The 21,393-nt window shown below is 33.2% G+C and overlaps 1 protein-coding gene across 1 annotated transcript in view; it reads left to right on the top strand.

Annotated features, from left to right (window-relative positions):
- The window catches only part of LOC106471333 (BDNF/NT-3 growth factors receptor-like), a 23,168-nt gene extending 2,172 nt beyond the window's left edge, over window positions 1–20,996 (top strand). Inside the window, exons 2-5 of the mRNA XM_022399946.1 lie at window positions 339–645; window positions 731–968; window positions 8,851–9,009; window positions 20,371–20,996. Coding sequence (XP_022255654.1) covers window positions 339–645; window positions 731–968; window positions 8,851–9,009; window positions 20,371–20,556 — 890 coding nt within the window. The 3' untranslated portion in view covers window positions 20,557–20,996. The remainder of the gene's footprint in view (window positions 1–338; window positions 646–730; window positions 969–8,850; window positions 9,010–20,370) is intronic.
- The last annotated feature ends 397 nt before the right edge of the window (window positions 20,997–21,393 follow it).

Below are 21,393 nucleotides of genomic sequence, written 5' to 3'. Positions count from 1 at the left end.
GATAAACTGGTGATATTACTTGTCTTATTACTTGGATGTATAGATAAACTGGTGATATTACTTGTCTTATTACTTGGATGTATACATAAACTGGTGATATTATTTGTCTTGTTACTTCGATGTATATATAAACTGGTGATATTATTTGTCTTGTTACTTCGATGTATATATAAACTGGTGATATTACTTGTCTTGTTACTTGGATGTACATAGTAAACTGGTGATATTACTTGTCTTGTTACCTGGATGTATAAATAAACTGGTGATATTACTTGTCTTGTTACTTGGATGTATAAGTAAACTGGTGATATTACTTGTCTTGTTACTTGGATGTATAGAAATTCGCTACATAGCTCAGGAGAAGATCAGCTTCATCCAGATCCTTGGTGAGGGGGCGTTCGGACGTGTGTACCTGGGTACAGTAGACTACTTAACACGTGAAGAGCCCACCACTATGGTAGCTGTAAAAACTTTGAAAGATATCGACCACGATGAAGCTTGGCATAACTTCACCAGAGAAGTTCAGCTTTTAGCCAACCTAAGCCACGATAACATAGTTCGTTTCTATGGTGTATCAATAGACAGTGATCCTCCAATGATGGTGTTTGAGTACATGGAACTTGGGGATTTGAACAACTTCTTGAGGTAACAAAGATTTCAAAACAACATGTTATCTGTTAAAAGGTTTTCTTTTATTTGTGATTGATTAAAAACAAATTTATTTTTCTAGGAATAGAAGTCCCGATCTAGTGGTGTATGATTCCAATGGAAAACCCTTCGAGATTTTGTCTTGTTCACAACTCCTTAATATTTCTGTTCAAGTGGCGTGTGGAATGGAATATCTAGCATCTCAACATTTTGTTCACAGGGACTTAGCAACCAGAAATTGCCTTGTTGGAGGCCCTCTGGTGGTAAAGATAGGAGACTTTGGCATGTCACGTGATGTGTACAGTACTGATTACTACAGAGTATGTATAAACGGTTGTTTTCTTCGTTCAGTATACATTTTACATGTTTACTATTTTTTCTTTCAATTTTTGGGATTGTACGCCATTTAAAACTCAAAGTGAAACCAAAAACTACAACTTCAAAGTGTCTAAAAGTTTCACATTTAGATACAAATTAATAACCAACAACAAATTCCTCTTTTTATTCCACATGAAAAGAAAAACTTCAAAGATATATCTTTATGATACAATCCCATTAGTATCTGTTGCTCTTCTCTTATCTACCTTTTTTTATTGTTTACCTTACGCAGTACTGATTGAACTAAAGGAAACTCTGTTTGAAAATCACCAGAACACTTTAAGAAAAAACTATATTTATTCAATGTTTCGTTTTACGGTTTCTTCGGAAGTGTTATGTAAAAGTTTTAAATTTGAACTTACATTACTGAGTATTCTTAAATTAGTGCAACTCACTCACGAGTGTAAATGCGATATATCCTCGAACATTATATTGTTGACACGTTTTAAGGAAAGTGCAGTTAAATAGTATGTGTTTATTGATATACAAATATTTTTGCACTAAAGATAAAAATTACCGTACCAACAATTATCTTTACAAAATCACAAAACATTAAAAAACCTCTTTTTACTTCAACAAATACACAGTAACCATAAAACAACGTACATATTCCATCCCCTGTCTCTATTCATCTGGGGTCGATATTGTCGGAAAAGAAAAGCTTCTTTAACTTTGCTGTCGATGTATTCAACTTCAGCAAATATATTTGGTGGAATTGCATCCAGAGATATTAAACCATGATTAAACACACACAATAAGCTGTTAGAACACATTTCTCTGACTGCTGTTTAAATACGGCAACCAAGTGTTCTCTTATCCTAGTATATAGGGGCTGCCCTATCTCTCTTATGTATGCCTAATCACAGATGTTGCATTTTAGTTAATAGGTAATGATGGACACAAGACACAAGTTGTTAGAACTCGTACATATCCTAGCCACCAAGTCATCAATATTACCGATCCGGCACAACTAAAATTAATTATCTGATCCTCAACTATACCGACAGAACACGCCTAAAACTAGCCACCTGGACTATACAAACATTGGAAAAAATATTTTTCTAGTTAATCATTTTACTGTTATTTCTTTGAAACAACATATTTTTCACGTTGTCATTTTTGATGTCAGAACTACTTGTTTGTTTTATTAAACACAAAGCTACATATTGGACCATCTGTGTTGTTCCCCGTCGGGGTATCTCCATTTTTTAGAGTTATAAACCTTCAGGCTTGCCAATGAGCCACTGGTGGTTTGGGGGGGGGGGGGCGATGTCAAAAGAAGGATTTATAATATTCTTTTACTCCACATGAATTATCAACCCAAACCAAATTTTTAAACTTGAAGAAATAAAACAGTATTGTTATCAAATACTGAGATAAATTTAAATATGTCGTGGTTATGAACAACAATAGTACGAAACACAAATCTTGGAACGTTTATCCGACGAACAAACATAACAACCACTGAGCAGTAACCCAATCAAAAAAGTTATATATGGTTATACATAACTTTTTTTTTGGTTGAGTTATTGCTCAATGGTTGGTCAAAGATCGTTTTCATGGTTTAATAAAAGACTGTAATCTTCTCTTCTAAAACTGTAGAATCTTAAACCTTCAACAGTTGCATACATACCAGAGCTATATGGAATACCCAAAGAATATAAAGTAGGGATGGTATGATGGAGCAACTGAACGTTTGTCCCGTATACTAAGTAAAGAACCCTTATCATGCTATGTATCAACAAACTTCAAGAATACACAGGATTTCTTTAATCAAATCAAATATATAAAAACTTGAGAGTGGTAAACACTATTATGTTTACGCTAGACGTCGCAGTAACTCTGGCTCTCTGTAAGAAGCCAAACAGTCACTTTGAAGATGTACGGCTTAACAGGCGACAACATCAGAAGCATCCTACATCTCATCCTCCACAACGGGTGCTTTCGTTTCGGCGACACATTTTACATCCCAAGTTAAGGGTGTTACAATGGGCAACTGTGTAGCTGTTGTCTTTATAGTTTTATTTACGCACACATTTGAAACAAGTATTCTTAAAAACAACAACACTAAACACGATATTTATCGATGATATTTTTTGGCTCTGGAATCACGGTCTTGATAATAATTTCCTCAACGTTTTAGATCATAGAATGAAATTGACTTTCAGCCATTCCAACTCGGTTATTCAAAATTATTTAAATATGTTTATTCCCGTTGCTGATTGACATTCATTACAGGTTATTTGCGCATGCACTGTTTTCGACTTACAGCGCTACAATCCAGCATCCGATTCCTCGCAGTAGACTGAACGCAGATAGCCTGTTGTGTGTGTTTGCGATAAAAGTTAACAAAGCGCATCACATGCTTAACGATATAAAATTATAAGGTTTCATTCTCTATGTTTTTGAGTTTGCATATGTTTGATTAAAACGATTTTAATGATAATGTTTTATAATATCAATGATTACTTGCAAACTACTACGTTACTACTCCAGAACAAAATATTTTTAAATGTGCTACGTTAAATTGTTGTAAAGTTTGCTGATGTTAGGTAGGTTCGTTTGTGAAAAGAGTATAATGTAAAATCCTGTCCATCTGATGATAAAAAAACGTTCTAAAGTATTGATATGGCCAAATTCACAGCACGCACTAATACACTCCTCGCTAAGCCTCTCGCTGTACGAAACGTAAAGCATATCTCTCATGACTTAGTCAAAATATGAACTAAAGAACAATAACACTAAACTAACTGAATGACTGACAAACTCAATAAGATAACATTTTACTACTTCAGATTCACTGGAACTTACTATCAAACTCAATAAACAATAATACATTTATTCTAGCCTAACTAACGTTTTATACTGTCCAGATCGTTCCTTAAATTTTCAAGAAAATTCTAAAGGTTATAATACGCGTTCATCATGCACCGTCAAACCTTTCCCTCACTAAACAACAATACAAACCCTCTGTTAAAAAACAACCTAATCTATAATGATATTCTATATATTATCGATATTGTTCATGTTTTACTTTTAGCAGGGAAAACTAAACTACTCATCCCTAAAAGGCTATTGTTGAAATACATGTCGAGATGAATTATTTGTATTTCATCAGTCTTGACATGTATAATTCAGACTGATGAAATACAAATAATTCATCTTTTAGACGTATTTAGTGAAGAAAATATAAAAGATGTCTTATTCTAAGTTGTATTGTTTACTGAAAACTATATATTACAAGTTATGGGATCAACACTTGTAAACTTTAATTATTGGTTTTTGTCACGAATCTCTTCTTACTAGGTGTTTGGATGTTTTAAAAATATTCTCAACTAATTTTGATATAGAATCTTGAATTGTCTCTAACTGTAACATGATATTTCTTTCAAGTTTCTCTGATTCCATGAAAAAATACTCAGTGATAGCTGGCTGCGTGTGGGTTGGCTCTGTAGTAGAGATCTGCTGGCTGGGTGTGGGTTGGCTTTGTAGTGGAGCTCTGCATTTCGAAACTGACAAACTTTGTTCGAATCCATGCTATACCATAAAATGTTTCCTGTATTTTAAGTTTTAGATAAGAGTGACAATCAATCCGTTTATATGAATGGTAGGGGAAGATGTTGTTGACTTTGTTCCCTCTATCCAGAAGTTCGAAACTAGGGAATGTTTTGGTAGCTTTGCCATGAATACAAAATAGAAATAGAAATAGCTGCATTAACTGTTTTTAGAACATCACATATGCATTAAGTTAATGATATCAATACACTGCGTTATTTTGAGCTGTAATTTATTTATAAGCTTATATTCTTGAAATCATTATAATCAGAGATGATGTACTGTAAAACGTTTCAATCTCGAGGGTTAACCCACATCCCTCTTGCTACCTAATTTGCACCAACACTAATACGTAACTATTCTTCACGAACAGAGTAAGAGGTATTTTGTAATACAAATTCAAAATGCTCTTTTTTTCCGCTAGTCAATGTGATACCTTAGGGAGGATGATAATATAAAGGAAGTGTCATTGTCGTTCAAAGTATTTCTATGTTTGTAGAGCAAAAGAGAAATATTAATTACATGAGACAACGTAAAAATGTTATTTATATCTTCAATAAGATATAATTAATAATTTTCAAGTACGATATTACAACTTTATAAGAACAAAAATGGTTTAATTAAGAAACGTTGAATTAACCTTTACTGTCAACTTATTAAAAAAATCCGTATTTGTACTGAATAATTTGAAGAAAGAAAAAAGGAAAGCCTTATTAGGACTAAAATCTTGCGTTTAAAGAGAGGTAAAAAATATATTTAAAATAAGTTAAACCATATTCTGATGTAAGTAGTTTTTGAATAATCTATAAATTGAATTACAAAGTATATTTATTTAAAAACGTAATTTATGTATAAGTGAATGTAAAACTCAAAACTGCACCAATATATATATATATATATCATAGCCAAATGTCTGTGTGTCACGTTCTGTATATCCTGAGCGGTTAAACTAGGATTATCTATCAAAGTGCTCCTTTTCAAGAGTACATTACAGGAAAATTATTGATTGTTTGAAATTCATAAAATCTTATATCCATATCAATATCGGCTCTTCAGTTTTCGTATGTGTTGAACGGTCGATTTGAGAAAAAAACACTAATTAATAATAAAAATGTTTCTTTTGGTGAGAGAATTTCACGAAAAAACGGGATTTTGTCCATCGACTGATTGAAGGAAACATTTCAAAGGTAGGATCATGAACGAGAAAGAAAAAAACGCATAAAGAGAGGAACGTGTTTGAGCATATATTTGTTGTCAATAAATAGCTTACAAACTATTGATTACATTAATTGTCTATAGGGGATTAAATCAGCACTATAAAACAATAATGAATTAAATATCACAATACCGTTATCGGTTCTGGTTGTCAACTTATTTGTCATAACGGATTATATCTGTGGTAATAGCACCCTAATGCGTTGGGGATCTTGTCTGATAGATGGGATATCCCCAACACATTTGGGTGCTATTACCACAGACATTATGATAATAAGTTGACAACCAGGACCGATAACGGTATTGCGATATTTGTTGTTAATATATATATATATTCATGTCGGTATTATTTTATTTTACCATGTCGAACCACAGACATTATCCGTTATGATAATAAGTTGACAACCAGAACCGACAACGGTATTGCGATATTTGTTGTTATATATATATATATATATATATATATTCATGTCGGTATTATTTATTTTACCATGTCGAATATAGTGATTTGAATTGAATATCTCCCTTTGACACTTCTTATAGATATAACAACTGTCAAAAAGCTCTCATTTCCGTAGCAGTCTTTTCTTGCACTCAGTAAAATGAAAAGGAATGGTGGCACCAAGCGGAAAAAAAATGCTCGCTGCTACTTAGTGAACCTGAGCGCTCTGTTGTGCTGGATGCACCCATCGCATCGAAACTCAAACATTTTGGCCAACATTGTATTGCAGTCAATCTCCTTCACTTAAAAACAAACGCAGTGCTATTTTTTTCTTATTCAAATAACGCATGAACTTACAAAATATGGTTCTAAACGGCCCATAGACAATCATACTGAATATACGATATTATCGAAGGCATTGGGTTAACAACACATTTTATACTTATTCATCACTACGTTTAGAAAATCTACCGTTGACCAATCATGAGAGTCTTATCGATCGTTCTAAAACCCACAAGAAACACACATAATAATAATAAGATATGCTCATTGTGGTAAACGAAATAATAATTTGATCTAAGTAAGAGGTTTTTCTGCCCGATTTGTGAAAAACATTACGTGATAGAAAAAAAAAATGTTTGAAATCTGCGTAGCTGAATTATGGAAAATTTTGTTATTAAAAACCAAAACAAGTTTTATGAATTCTGAATTCGCGGGTCTGTGTTATTAGTCAATTTCGTTATTTGGTTCAAAGACTCGGACTATAGATTCTATGGCTATGGGTTCTGCTGACTCGCTGCTTTCTCTCTCTGGTCAGTAGTTCACAATTAGAGGTATCTATACTTAAATGTTAGAATTCTCTGATTTGTCCTTGTAGACCAGAAATGTTATCGAATGACTAAGCATGGCATGGTGGTTAGCGCGCCAATCTGAGTTACAGAAGGTGAAAATGATTTTTTGCTTTAAACGGATAGTTTGGATTTAACCATAGCTTAGAGAATATTTTGAATCTGACTCGTTAAAGAATTGGCGTGTACTCTTATTCGGGTTGTTTTGACCTTATTTTCCTAGTACTCTTACTCGGGTTGACTTACAGACTTACAAAATATTTTGACAGTGGCACATTTTTCTGTACCCTCTCAAAGCCACGACAAGATACGGCAGGGACTTCCGTTACAATGGCCACCATTCGGGCAAATGGACGATGCCAGTTGGTGTTATACAAAGGATGATCACTGTTGTTTGATACATGACAATTCTCGAAGATTTTCTACCTCTGTACACCAATGACCAGCTTACTAGACATTGCAGTGTCTTCATGGAAAATGGGACTCCTACTTATTCACAACGAGTCACAAAACAATACTTTAATGATCAATGCATAACCACTCTCTCACAGTCAAGCCAATCTTCAGATATGAGCCCTATTGAGCATGCGGATCCATCCATGACTGTTACTTGCAAAAGCATCCTAAACAACCAATTTTTAGTGACAGAAGTTGCCAGAAGTTTTGTTCAATTCTAAAGGTTCAGATTACAGAGCTTTTAAATACGATTTGTAATGCCTTAAATGTTACAAACTTCTAACTCACTATATTCTAATGGTAATATGTAAGAGACATTTCTTCTAAAATTGATGTGTATTTACTTATTGATAGGGTTGTGTCAATGCTATTATATAACAGGCAGAAATTGTCTTAATTAAACTGAAACAGAGGGTCAGTATAAGCATTTTCAGTGTATTCAACAATCTACGTAAATCAATTTGAAGAATGTCATATAGATATCTCCAAATGGAAGATGAGTGCAAAGATCACTACAGAATGGTCGATTTCATTTTATTAAAATGATTTTGAATATGCCAAACAGAAACTCACGTGACAACTACAGTTTATGTAAAGTCACGGAGAAAACAGAGTGCATCAGGACTACATTTTTAATTTTTTGGTATGACATAAGTAATATGATGTCACCAAAATTAATCAACATAAAATATTCACACACCAAAAATACAAACATGTATTCAGATATGTGATTTAGAATTTTCAAGGTGGAAATATCACTTGTGCTTAGTGGGATTGGAAAACAAAGGAATATGGATCAACTTGGGGAACTGGAACCAATCACAAAGAGACCCAAAAAGTCGTACCCCATTCGTGGTAATAGGTGAGAATCCACAAACATAAAGGTCAGTGGCAAAAGACGTTAAAAACCTCAGGCAACATTATGCAACATAATCAAGAGGGATCCGTATGGAAAAGCGACACAAGTCACATCTACACATATCGCTTCCACAACATATAAGTTCAACTGTTGCATACTTCAAGCTGTTGAAGAAAGAAATGGGTATTGTGAGTTAACTAACCACGTCTTATCAGGGGAGATATGAGAAAAGATTATTAGTTCCTTCGTTATTTCATAGTTAACATGCTATTAATTTATTTTAATACCGTGTGTTTATTAATGTTTGAGGTTAACATAGTTTTAGTAATATTCGCTTTTTTGTGAATTTTAGCAATTTTTATATTTTCTGAAGAAAAAAAAACATTTACTGCTTTATATGTAGTTCTTGCTGTATGTTACCATGTTTTATTCTATTTTTATATCACCAGGTTGGCAAAAACACGATGTTGCCAATCCGTTGGATGCCTCCAGAAAGTATTCTACACCGTAAATTCACAGCTGAATCAGACGTCTGGAGTTTTGGAGTACTCCTGTGGGAAGTATTCACTTACGGACGACAGCCTTGGTATGAGTCATCAAACATTGAGGTTAGTGTATTACTTTGAAACCTTCCGACAATGAGCTTTAGTTACTTATTCTTTTTGTTAAAGTTTGACAAAGTCGGATTAGGTAATATTTAGAAGGTTAAGAACAGCAGTCTCACATACTTCTCTTTACTCAAACTGTAGTTCAACTAATATTTTCTTCTTCTACCAGGTTAGGATAATCTCTTTAGTTAACATAACTTAAAAGGAGCTAGTTAAACATTTACTTCAATAACTTTTTAGGACTTACAAAAGTAATTAAAAGCATACTTGATTGTTAATGCTAGAAGAATAATTTACTGATAAGCGTTATTTTAATTACTTTTGTACGGCCTCAAACTCTCCAGTTAAATACAAACAGTCTGAATATTAATTTACAGATGAAAACCAAATCTTCAGTAAAAGAACCCTCTAAGAACTTAAAAGATTAAGTTCAAAAAAGGTCAGTCTTTACCTACTAATTCAGTTACTGACAATGCAAATGAAAAGCGAGCCATCTTCACCTGCTGGTCCTTCTACAACTTGGTGGTGGTAGGGCACTCGACTCGCAATCTGGAGATAGCGGGTTCGAATCTCCGTCACCGAAAATGCTCGCCCTATTAGCCGTGGGGACGTTATTATGTGATTGTCAATCCCACTGTTCGTTCGTAAAAGAGTAGCCCAAAAGTTGGCAGTGATGTTGACTAGCTGCCTTCTCTCTAGTCTATTACTGCTAAATTAGGGACGGCTAGCGCAGACAACCCTCGTTTATCTTTGTGCGAAATTCAAAACTAACCAAACCTTCTCCAACTTAAAATTGAAAATAAACATATTTTTAATCCGTTAACTCCTCTTCCAATATAATTTATTTCTTTGTTTGAAGTTAAGCACAAAGTTACACGATGGGCTATCTGTGCTCTGTCCACCACGGGTATAGAAACCCTGTTTCTAGCGTTATAAGTCCGCAGACATACCGACGTGCCACTGGTGGGCTGCCAGTATAAAATTGAGCAAACACATCACCAATTTATTCTGCTATATCATCTACATCTTGCAAATTAAACATGTGGTTTTAAGTATTGATTTGTCTATCAAAGTTAAAAATAGTCTTAATAAAGCATCTGTGAGCTTTGCAAGTGAAAAACACCGTTTTAGACTGTATAAACAACTTACAAGTTGCAAACAAAAACATCTGCTAGCTCTTCTACAAAATTATAGGGAAACATCATCACATCTTGACTTCGCAATAAACTTATAAATGAAAAAATACCATCTATAACTGTTAGCTTCTCTACAAAGTCGAAGATAAATAAAACACCATTTTCAGCTAATGATTCCCCAATCAACACATAAGTGAACAAACACTTCTTAGACGTTGACTCAGCTATCAAATTACAATTTAACAAAATGCCATTTATAGTTACTTATTTTCCAACTTTGCAAGTGAAAAACAATCTTGCTCTATTGACTATAACTTTGTAATCATCAACCAATTTAAAGTGAATCAACATAACGTTTTTAGCTATTGAATCATCTACCAACAAACCAGTGAAAAACATTGTTTCAAGTATTGACTCATCCATCATATCAGAAACAAATAAGGTAGACAATATTCAAATATTGGGATATACGTTATCTTTAAGTATCACCTTGTTATCAACTCTCCAGCTTTATTCAAAACAAAAATGAATATTTTACAGCTGTTTAAAATGTGTACAACCTTTAACTGTCAGTTAATTCAAGTCATTACAATCGTAAAACCACACGACATTATACTAATGGCTCATCTTGAAATATAAAACAGTTTCTGCGCATACGTACATTTTATGTCTTATATTACAACATCGTCGATAAAAATCATATAAATAGGGTTTAAATCAATATTTTCTAAGGCCTCAGGCGTTCATTGTTAGGTGTTCTTGTAAGAGTATAGCTCAATTACAAGCTTCAATTACTATAAAAATGTTATATACTTGATAAGATAAAAATGTGTTAGACATAATAGACATGTTTGTCACGTGCATAACATTAACTACTAACGAGTTGGGATTCGAAGGATTACTGATAAATTGTTTTGAAAAAAAGTCTTGTTCAAAGATGCATAACTCAGTATAACTTTAATGTGAAAAATGGCAAAGAAACAAGCCACGCATGCAAGTATATATAAGAGAATTTTACAGCTCATATTTCTTAAAGCCTAAGCTCTTTTTTCCCATTTCGTAATTTGGGTCCTATGGGGCTCACATTCAGCTCATCGTATGTGATCTTGCTGCACTGTTGGAAAAGCTTCCACTTCAGTATCAGTTTCACACTCACTCTTCTTTCTTGTTAAGGCTACATTTGATAAAGATGCCTTTCATACAAGTTATTATGTTAATACGGCTTAATAAAAAAATTTATCACACTGGGCTCAAACACTTAAAAATATAATTACCTAGTTTGGATTTGGATTATTTATGTACTTTTCATACAGAAATTGAGAGTATGTAAAGTCAGATGTGTTAAGGGACCAAATGTTATTTTAAATTAGAATCGAGTTGAGAATGTTCTCATTTGAAATATTCAGTTGTAAGTGTCTAAGTGTTTTCCTAACAACTAGCAGAAGCCAAAGAAAGTTATAAAACGTGACATTGTATCAAGTTAACATTTTAATATTATTTAAATCATTCATACATAAAACCAACGCTGTAAGTTCAGACTTCAGTTATAATTTATTGATCATCTTTATCGAACTAAATCAAGACACCAACTTTTTCTGATTCAATGAAATGTGTGTTAAAACTCTTTGTAATTATTGTGATAATTTCTCATACGTATAATGTGGCATCGTAAATATTCTGATTAATAGAAAAGTTTATTGCCAGATATAAAATAGCTATCTATGTGGGCTTCTCATTAATTAGAATAATCTATCATAAAAGGAGAATGAATAAATTAGAAATCTGGCTGTTTCTAGACAAACGTTTTCAAGCTGACATATTCAAATTTAATCTGAAAAACGAAAACTGTGGAAGGTGCGATCTTAACTCATGGCTCTACCCACTTTGCAGACACTGAATGATGCAAGTCTCAGTTTTTTCTTCTTCTCTGGTTTGGAAATACGGAATTTAGTAGGATTCTTGAGCTATATCAGCCGACTCAAGGATCTTCCCGGACGATTGTAGAACATGGCTATTAGAATATTTCAATTGACAGCTATAGAATACTTTGAAGTTAAATAAAGAAACTAATGTCATATTGTGTTACTATACATCTATTATATAACATGAAAGATCGACATATCCTAGAGACAGGTTAATCCTGTAACATGTGGAATTGTAGGTTATTAAACGAGTTTATACGGACAGAACGTAGGGTTAATAGAGTCATAATACTTAGTAACGGAATGTTTATGACGGGAATATAGTTCATTGCTAAGATTATCTATCCTTTAAAAAAATTGGCTGTTGAAGAATTTTACTTTGTTATAAAAATTTCTCTTAAATGTGAGATTCTCAAGTCAGGAGTCGCTGTTCGGATTTCTAGGTTTACATAATAATTGTCACAAACAGAAAAAGAAAACAATGAAATACGGTGATATTTGAAAAGTTTATCCCAGACAGGGTGTGGCAAGTGTCGCATTCTATGGTGTGAGAATAGACAGGGTGTGGCAAGTGTCGCATTCTATGGTATTAGAATAGACATTGTGTGGCAAGTGTCGCATTTTATGGTGTGAGAATAGACAGGGTGTGGCAAGTGTCGCGTTCTATGGTGTGAGAATAGACAGGGTGTGGCAAGTGTCGCGTTCTATGGTGTGAGAATAGACAGGGTGTGGCAAGTGTCGCATTCTATAATGTGAGAATAGACAGAGTGTGACAAGTATCGCATTCTATGGTGTGAGAATAGACAGGGTGTGGCAAGTGTCGCGTTCTATGGTGTGAGAATAGACAGGGTGTGGCAAGTGTCGCGTTCTATGGTGTGAGAATAGACAGGGTGTGGCAAGTGTCGCGTTCTATGGTGTGAGAATAGACAGGGTGTGGCAAGTGTCGCATTCTATGGTGTGAGAATAGACAGGGTGTGGCAAGTGTCGCATTCTATGGTGTGAGAAGAGCTTATGCTATACAGAAACTGGCAACGATGAAAAATGTTATATTAGAATAGGTTATCCTAAAAAGAAGGTTCACTACAATACAACAGTAGTTTAGTAAAACTATTCTATAAATATATGACGCCTACGGAGCAATACTGAATTGTACTGTCTTAGCATAATAAAACGAACAGTTTTGCCCTAGAGTTGACGTTGGTGATATTAATCAACAATATAATACAAGCACAAAACTGAGCAGAAACAGAGCCATCAATACCTAGTAGCTTCGCCTTTTCCATGTTCTATATAGTTAGGTATATCACGGACATGGAAGTATTGGATAATACCGTTGGTTTTGGAGGTATTCATATGCCAGGTCTCAAAATTAAACAGTTTATGCTGGTCATAGATATAGTCGTTTCGGTTGGAATCTGGCTTATTACATTTTTTTATTTATATTTATACAATCTATTCTAGCCAAGAGCTTCACTGGCAATAATCCGAGTTAGTATAATTAGTATTATGCAAAATATCGGGGATATAAAATATTACCTTATCTTCTGAGAAATGAATTAGGTTCGCATGAAAGTTAATCCTAGGGTATCGTAATTACTTGTTCTTCAAAATAACTGGTTTAAAAAAAATATCAATGATCTTCGTTTGTATTAGGCCAGGGATTCTCAAACTTCTTTCTTTGCGTACCACTTTTAAAATCTCGATCAAATTATTGTACCACTATATAGTTTCTTATCTACTTCAGAACAGCTAATGCCGTAAAATCACTCAGTTGACAACAATCGGCATACCACTGGTGGTACGCGTACCATAGTTTGAGACGAAAGTTGGACTGTACAGTTGAAGTCTTTATTATTGTTATAATCTCTATTGATCCTAAAATATTTATACCAAGAAGAGTGGTTTGTTACACTAGCAGCCAAGTACCAATTGTATGAGATGTATTACTTGAGTAGTAAAACCTGGCTGTGGTGGAAACGATGTTAATATAACAGTTTCTCCTGGTCAGAGGGTAGAATACAGGGATATTAGAAAAGTAAGAACTTTTCAGGCACGATATTAACAGTAAAAAATAAGAACGACGTTTTTTGGTAAAACAAAACACGAAATGTTTGTTAGATATATCAACCAGTTAGTTTTCGTAAACCAGTCACCATCAGCAGGACAATGACTGATATAAGAAAAGTAAAAATTACTGATGGATACAAAAGATTCTCCTAAACAAAAACACAAATATAGATTATATTAGAATAAAAAAACCTCTAGGTTAATATCATAATTCCTTCTCAACAGAGGTTAGGATACAGAGTTATTAGAATAGTAAGGAATACAGGCTGATATAAAACTTTCCCCTATACAGAGGGTATATTGCATAGATAAGAATAGTGGGAACTACTGGTAAATATAACAGTCTCTCCTACATAGTGTATAATATGTATGTATCAGAATAGTAGGAACTACAGATTGATATACAGAGTCTCTCCTATACAGAGTATATAATATGTGGGTATTAGAATAGTAGGAACTACAGGTTGATATAACAGTCTTACCTATACAGAGTGTATAATATGTAGGTATTAGAATAGTAGGAACTACAGGTTGATATAACAGTCTTACCTATACAGAGTGTATAATATGTAGGTATTAGAATAGTAGGAACTACAGGTTGATATAACAGTCTCTCCTATATAGTGTGTATAATATGTGGGTATTAGAATAGTAGGAACTACAGGTTGATATAACAGTCTCTCCTATATAGAGTGTATAATATGTAGGTATTAGAATAGTAGGAAGTACAGGTTGATATAACAGTCTCTCCTGTAAAGAGTGTATAATATGTAGGTATTATAATAGTAGGAACTACAGGTTGATATAACAGTCCCTCCTATGTCGAATGTATATATATAGATAAAAAAGAATAGTAGGAACTAGAGATTGATGTAACAGTCTCTCCTATGTAGAGTGTATAATATGTAGGTATTAGAATAGTGGGAACTACAGGTTGATATAACAGTCTTACCTATACAGAGTGTATAATATGTAGGTATTAGAATAGTAGGAACTACAGGTTGATATAACAGTCTTACCTATACAGAGTGTATAATATGTAGGTATTAGAATAGTAGGAACTACAGGTTGATATAACAGTCTTAACTATACAGAGTGTATAATATGTAGGTATTAGAATAGTAGGAACTACAAATTGATATAACAGTCTTACCTATACAGTATATAGAGTGTATAATATGTAGGTATTATAATAGTAGGAACTACAGGTTGATATAACAGTCTCTCCTATACAGAGTGTATAATATATAGATAAAAAAAGAATAGTAGGAACTAGAGATTGATATAACAGTCTCTCCTATATAGAGTGTATAATATGTAGGTATTAGAATAGTAGGAACTACAGGTTGATATAACAGTCTCTCCTGTACAGAGTGTATAATATGTAGGTATTAGAATAGTGGGAACTACAGGTTGATATAACAGTCTCTCCTGTACAGAGTGTATAATATGTAGGTATTATAATAGTAGGAAAACATATAGTCGAAAATATAATAGGTCAGTATTAGATAATGTGTTGAATAACTGATCAGTTCTATTTTGATGGAAAATTACATCTTATACCCGATTATCTTTAGGTAGGCATTCTCTGCCTATTCAATGACTTATCACTATTGAGATTCAATACTCGGGTTATAAGTTTGCCATACTTATTGTTCTTTACAATACAATAAAATGGCTAAAGTTGAGATTATTGTATTGAAATAGCTTTTACTCACCACAAATTCTTATTTATTACTAATGCTACATTGGATAACATGACCAGTATAATTTGTATGTTTTTTCCACTGGATAACATGACCAGTATAATTTGTATGTTTTTTTCCCACTGGATAACATGACCAGTATAATTTACATGTTTTTTTACCACCGAATAACATGACCAGTGTAATTTGTATGTTTTTTACCACTGGATTACATGACCAGTATAATTTGTATGTTTTTTCCCACAGGATAACATGACCAGTATAATTTACATGTTTTTTCCCACCGAATAACAAGACCAGTATAATTTGTATGTTTTTTCCCATTGGATAACATGACCAGTATAATTTGTATGTTTTTTCCCACTGGATAACATGACCAGTATAATTTGTATGTTTTTTCCTACAGGATAACATGACCAGTATAATTTACATGTTTTTTCCCACCGAATAACATGACCAGTATAATTTGTATGTTTTTTCCCATGGGATAACATGACCAGTATAATTTGTATGTTTTTTCCCACTGGATAACATGACCAGTATAATTTGTATGTTTTTTCCACTGGATAACATGACCAGTATAATTTGTATGTTTTTTCCCACTGGATAACATGACCAGTATAATTTACATGTTTTTTTACCACCGAATAACATGACCAGTATAATTTGTATGTTTTTTACCACTGGATTACATGACCAGTATAATTTGTATGTTTTTTCCCACAGGATAACATGACCAGTATAATTTACATGTTTTTTCCCACCGAATAACAAGACCAGTATAATTTGTATGTTTTTTCCCATTGGATAACATGACCAGTATAATTTGTATGTTTTTTCCACCGGATAACATGACCAGTATAATTTGTATGTTTTTCCCACTGGATAACATGATCAATATAATTTGTATGTTTTTTCCCACTGGATAACATGACCAGTATAATTTACATGTTCAGTTAGTGAAGAGTTTTCACTTTTGTTTTTAATTTATTTTTAATTTTCTTCTATTTTGCCCAATGTATACACTACCACATTCACATTAAATTTTATAAATACCATTTTCTCTATGACTAATGTTATTCAATGGGCTATAAACGGAAATGAGATTCTGTTTTTTAATTTTTAAAAAAATTAACATGACAAACATGGAACATATAGTAAAAACGACATTTCATTTTGATCTGTTTTATCAAACGTTTATTTTAGTTTACTTTTTGAACATAATTTGTTATTTTAAAAAATGTTGCCACAGCTATATCAACAATACGAGGAGAGAAACCTCTGTCTAACGTTACATGTTTGATTAACAACAGTTAATTGTTTAATTATTCTGGATAAGAACATAGCATAAAGACCTGTAACCATAAGAGTGTAAAGTGATGTGGCGGCATGATAACAGAGAAAGATTTATGATAGACCGTAGTTTCTAACTAATTTTTGTTTTTCTTAACTAATACATCCAAAATCGGTAAACTATTATTTTCTTCAACGTCATAAGTAAATTCAATAGCTTGTTTAAGACTATTCAAGTAATTAGCAAAAACTAGAAAGTTTTCTTTCCATGTCGCCACATTATGAAAGTGTTATCGATATACCTAACCCATATTTCTGGCTTAAGTTTAGCATTCTGTAAAGCATCAGTTTTAAACCTAACCATGAATAGATCACACAGGGAGGGAGATAATGGAGAACCCATATTTTCAGCACATCATCCTATATTGCCCTATTATGCTTTGAGTAAAAAATAAAATAACGTTTCAACTAGATTTTTTTCTGCTATGTGTTGCGTGTCATACAACGTAGAAATTAAATCTGTAAAGCTGGAAACAAGTCATCTGCAAAATTATGGCCTCAGACACTAGTAACGTCACATAACCAAAATTATGGCCTCAGACACCAGTAACATTACATAACCAAAGACGATTACTTGTCAACACCTAGAAAAGCAAGGCCAAATAATGATTAAAAAAATGTTCATTTTAACCCTTTTAACGGGATCTGGAGACATTTATCTCTTGAAAATTCCATTTAAGTTAACTGTATTTAATTTACATTAGAAAATACTGACGTAATAAAGAAATGAAACTCTTTCTACAATTTCAGTTTATTAGGTATCACACATGGCCACCGAGACTCGCTTCGTAAAGTCTTCCCCACAGAATTGTTGTGGAAACTTGTAAGACCCCCAAAACAATTTATTTGTTTATAGAACGTGATGTTACAAAATGTAAATTCAAATCTATCATATTCGCGCATTAAAAGCTCAACCAATAATCCTCATCAACACCCTTTTACGATCCAGAAGGTGAGAAAAAGACATAATTTAAAAGCAAAACTTCATGTCTGGAACATTTCCCCAAAACTTTCTGTTAGGTGTAAATGTAGAAGTACTGCCTGAGTTACGATCTATATATATATATACATAGCCTATGATCTTTGTTTACTTCGTTCGACTTGATTTTACTTGGACATCCATAGTTTTATGTATTTTATTTACTTCAGTCTGATACTTCCTAATTCTTATTCATAAACCGTTATTTTTAGTCTGCTTCAGTAGTAGTACAACCCTATGGATCAGTGAATGATAAATACATAGCTGTGAATTCAGCTCGCCTTTCTTTGAAACTATGAACTGTATAAATCATATCATATTAACGAACACCCTGTGCATATAAATATCATATTATACTTCTTTCTCTAATGTAGTTGAAGAAGACAAATTTCCTTCAATATCTGTAAAATCATATTCTAATATAACTTCTAGAATCATTCATGACGCTAAAAATCGTGTTTCGATACCTATGGTGGGCACAGCACAGATAGCTCATTGTGTACCTTTTCTCTTAACAACAAACAAAACAAAGAATAATTCAAGTAGATTTGTCCAAAACCTGCTTTAATAACCGTTTCTATGCAACTTACGTGATTTATGGGTGCTATACCTGCTTTTATAACCGTTTCTATGCAACCTACGTGATTTATGGGTGCTATACCTGCTTTTATAACCGTTTCTATGCAACCTACGTGATTTATGGGTGCTATACCTGCTTTTATAACCGTTTCTATGCACCCTACGTGATTTGTGGGTGCTATACCCGCTTTTATAACCGTTTCTATGCACCCTACGTGATTTATGGGTGGGATATTTATGCGTACGGTCTATTATTATGAACTAGTGAAAATACCCGTCTTCGCTCGGGTTATTAGGTTGATTTATTCTAGATCACCATGTCAGTGTGTGTGTATTGTGAATCAATTTTAGCATAAAAGTATAACCTATATACTTTTGTTACTCCTTTAAGGGATGTGGCTTGTTTATAAAGGTAACCTTCCCTCTGACTTGTCCTCCGATTTTAAACTTAAATAATAAAAACCAAATCTCTTTAATTAACGGAGCCTCTAAATTAAAAAAACAACAATTTGTTTTCCAGTTTTGTAGTTTATATATTTCATTTTATACTTTCAGCATAGCCTCTTTAACAACAATATTGGGTTATACTTTTATTGCTAAGCAACATGACATAATAACCATTATTGAGATGCATTGTTACCAAAATGCACTGGCTTTTCTATATATTAGAAGTTGTTATATAAGAAACCATTTCTTTTCTATGTGGTTTCTTTTGCTAGCTTACCTCATTAAAAAGATGCGCATGCACGCACGCATGTGGATAAGTAACAATACACAGGTATGCACCCTCAGGGCCCACTTAGTATGTGTGCAAAATTTCAGTTTTCTGTTTTTTTCATCTTGGAGTTATGACGGTCGCACACACAGACACGCCCTTTTATTATTATAGATTACTTTTACAAGTTAATAAAGAGCTGAAAGTATTCTAAAGTTTCCGAAAAAAGTTAAAATTGATCTATTAAAAGCGACTGAGGTATCTTAATGTCCTATGGTTATTCAAAATTACTCATTTTTAGCGAACATGAATAGCCCTTTCAATTTTCTGTCATACTACAATAAAGTTTGTATTTTTATCTGCTCACTTTAGCAATTTAGTGGTTTACGAATTACTAGCTGTTTCTTTCTTGAACTATACATATTTCACAAACTGAGAAAAAACTGGTCCCTCACTTTCTATTGACCATTAATCGACAAATTTTACGTTATTATTTTTTTAGTAGGTTAAACGAATTGTCTCTTAAATATAAAATAAAACTGCCTTGGGATAAATACTGTCTCAGGTGTGGCCATGTTCTAGTGTGTCCGGACTGTGAATCCGACGGTTTATGGTAAGCTTCCCTTTGGGGTCGTGAGCGTGCAATAAGTATGGCAATCAAGTTACACTAATTACTCAGATAAAAGAACTCTAGCGGTGAGAGCCAGCAGTTGAAAATTAAAGAGAGTTTTGCATAAAAGCCCTTTATATAGCTTTAGGGGAAGCTACTGTACGAAGACGCAACATATCCATTACACCAGTGTAAGTCAATTAAAGGAATGAGTTAGAAATTAATCTTAAAATAGAACACTAGTAATTGATTATAAGGGTTAAATGTTTTTTGTTTTTTTTAACTTTCATCCAGGTTATTCAGCACGTGACCTGCGGACGTCGACTTGTTAAACCTGATGCCTGTCCTCAAGATATTTACCATCTTATGCAGGGATGTTGGGCTCATGAACCGGAAAATCGAACCTTGATGAAAACAATTTACAAACATCTTTCTGTTATGATGAGAAATGAGCCTGAATACTTGGAAGTTATCGAGTAAACGTTACTTTTCCCACACTTAAACAAACTGGTAGGCATGATTTCTGCATGTGCTTTTCAAGTGCAGTTTATATATATATACACGCAAGATATAAGGATCAAGAAGAAAATGTCAACATTCTGAACAAGATACGCGGTATTAGTGAGGTATTTACAAAAAAGTAAAGACTGGGATACGACAACAAACTAGTTCGTTTCTGTGTGGGAAACGTCGGAATTATCACAGATTAAACGATTGCTTTTGCAAGATCACTGAACAACAGTTGATAACATAAGTTGCACCAAGTAGTATCTTACTGAAAAAATAGAAGAAATTGGATTTTTCGACACCAGTTTCGTGTCAAAAGGGGTCAAGATAAATAAAATGGAGGACCACTACATTTGTCTTGAGATGGTGTTGTTATGTATAAAAACGATTAGTATAGAAAGCTGTTTTAGCATATTTGCTCACTCCTACTTAGAATAATTTTACATGATTGTAATTGAATATTTTGATTTGTTCACTGTTTCCTTCTGAAAAAGGATCTCCCCCCCCCCCCGAAAAAAATATTTCAAAAATTGGCGGCATTTTATCATCATTTACCATAATACTAAATCCACAGTTATAAGTTTCGAACCAGTTTTTAACAGATGCAACATAGTCATACAGTAGTCCTTAGTATATCACAATATATAAGCAATACAGATTGTAAAATGTCAAAGGTCAAGAAATATATGTGAACATAACGAGGAAAAACGATATATTACTGTGAATATGACCTTAAATAGTTCAAATCCGCATTTTATAAATAGCTTTGTTTTATCATTTGTACATGTTCTACTGTGCATGAAATGAATT

Source organism: Limulus polyphemus, unplaced genomic scaffold (genome assembly GCF_000517525.1).
Source record: "Limulus polyphemus unplaced genomic scaffold, Limulus_polyphemus-2.1.2 Scaffold4551, whole genome shotgun sequence".
In the NCBI taxonomy this organism is placed as follows: domain Eukaryota; kingdom Metazoa; phylum Arthropoda; class Merostomata; order Xiphosura; family Limulidae; genus Limulus; species Limulus polyphemus.
The sequence above is the reverse complement of the archived record's forward strand: the minus strand, read 5'-3'. Positions and strand labels throughout refer to the sequence as shown.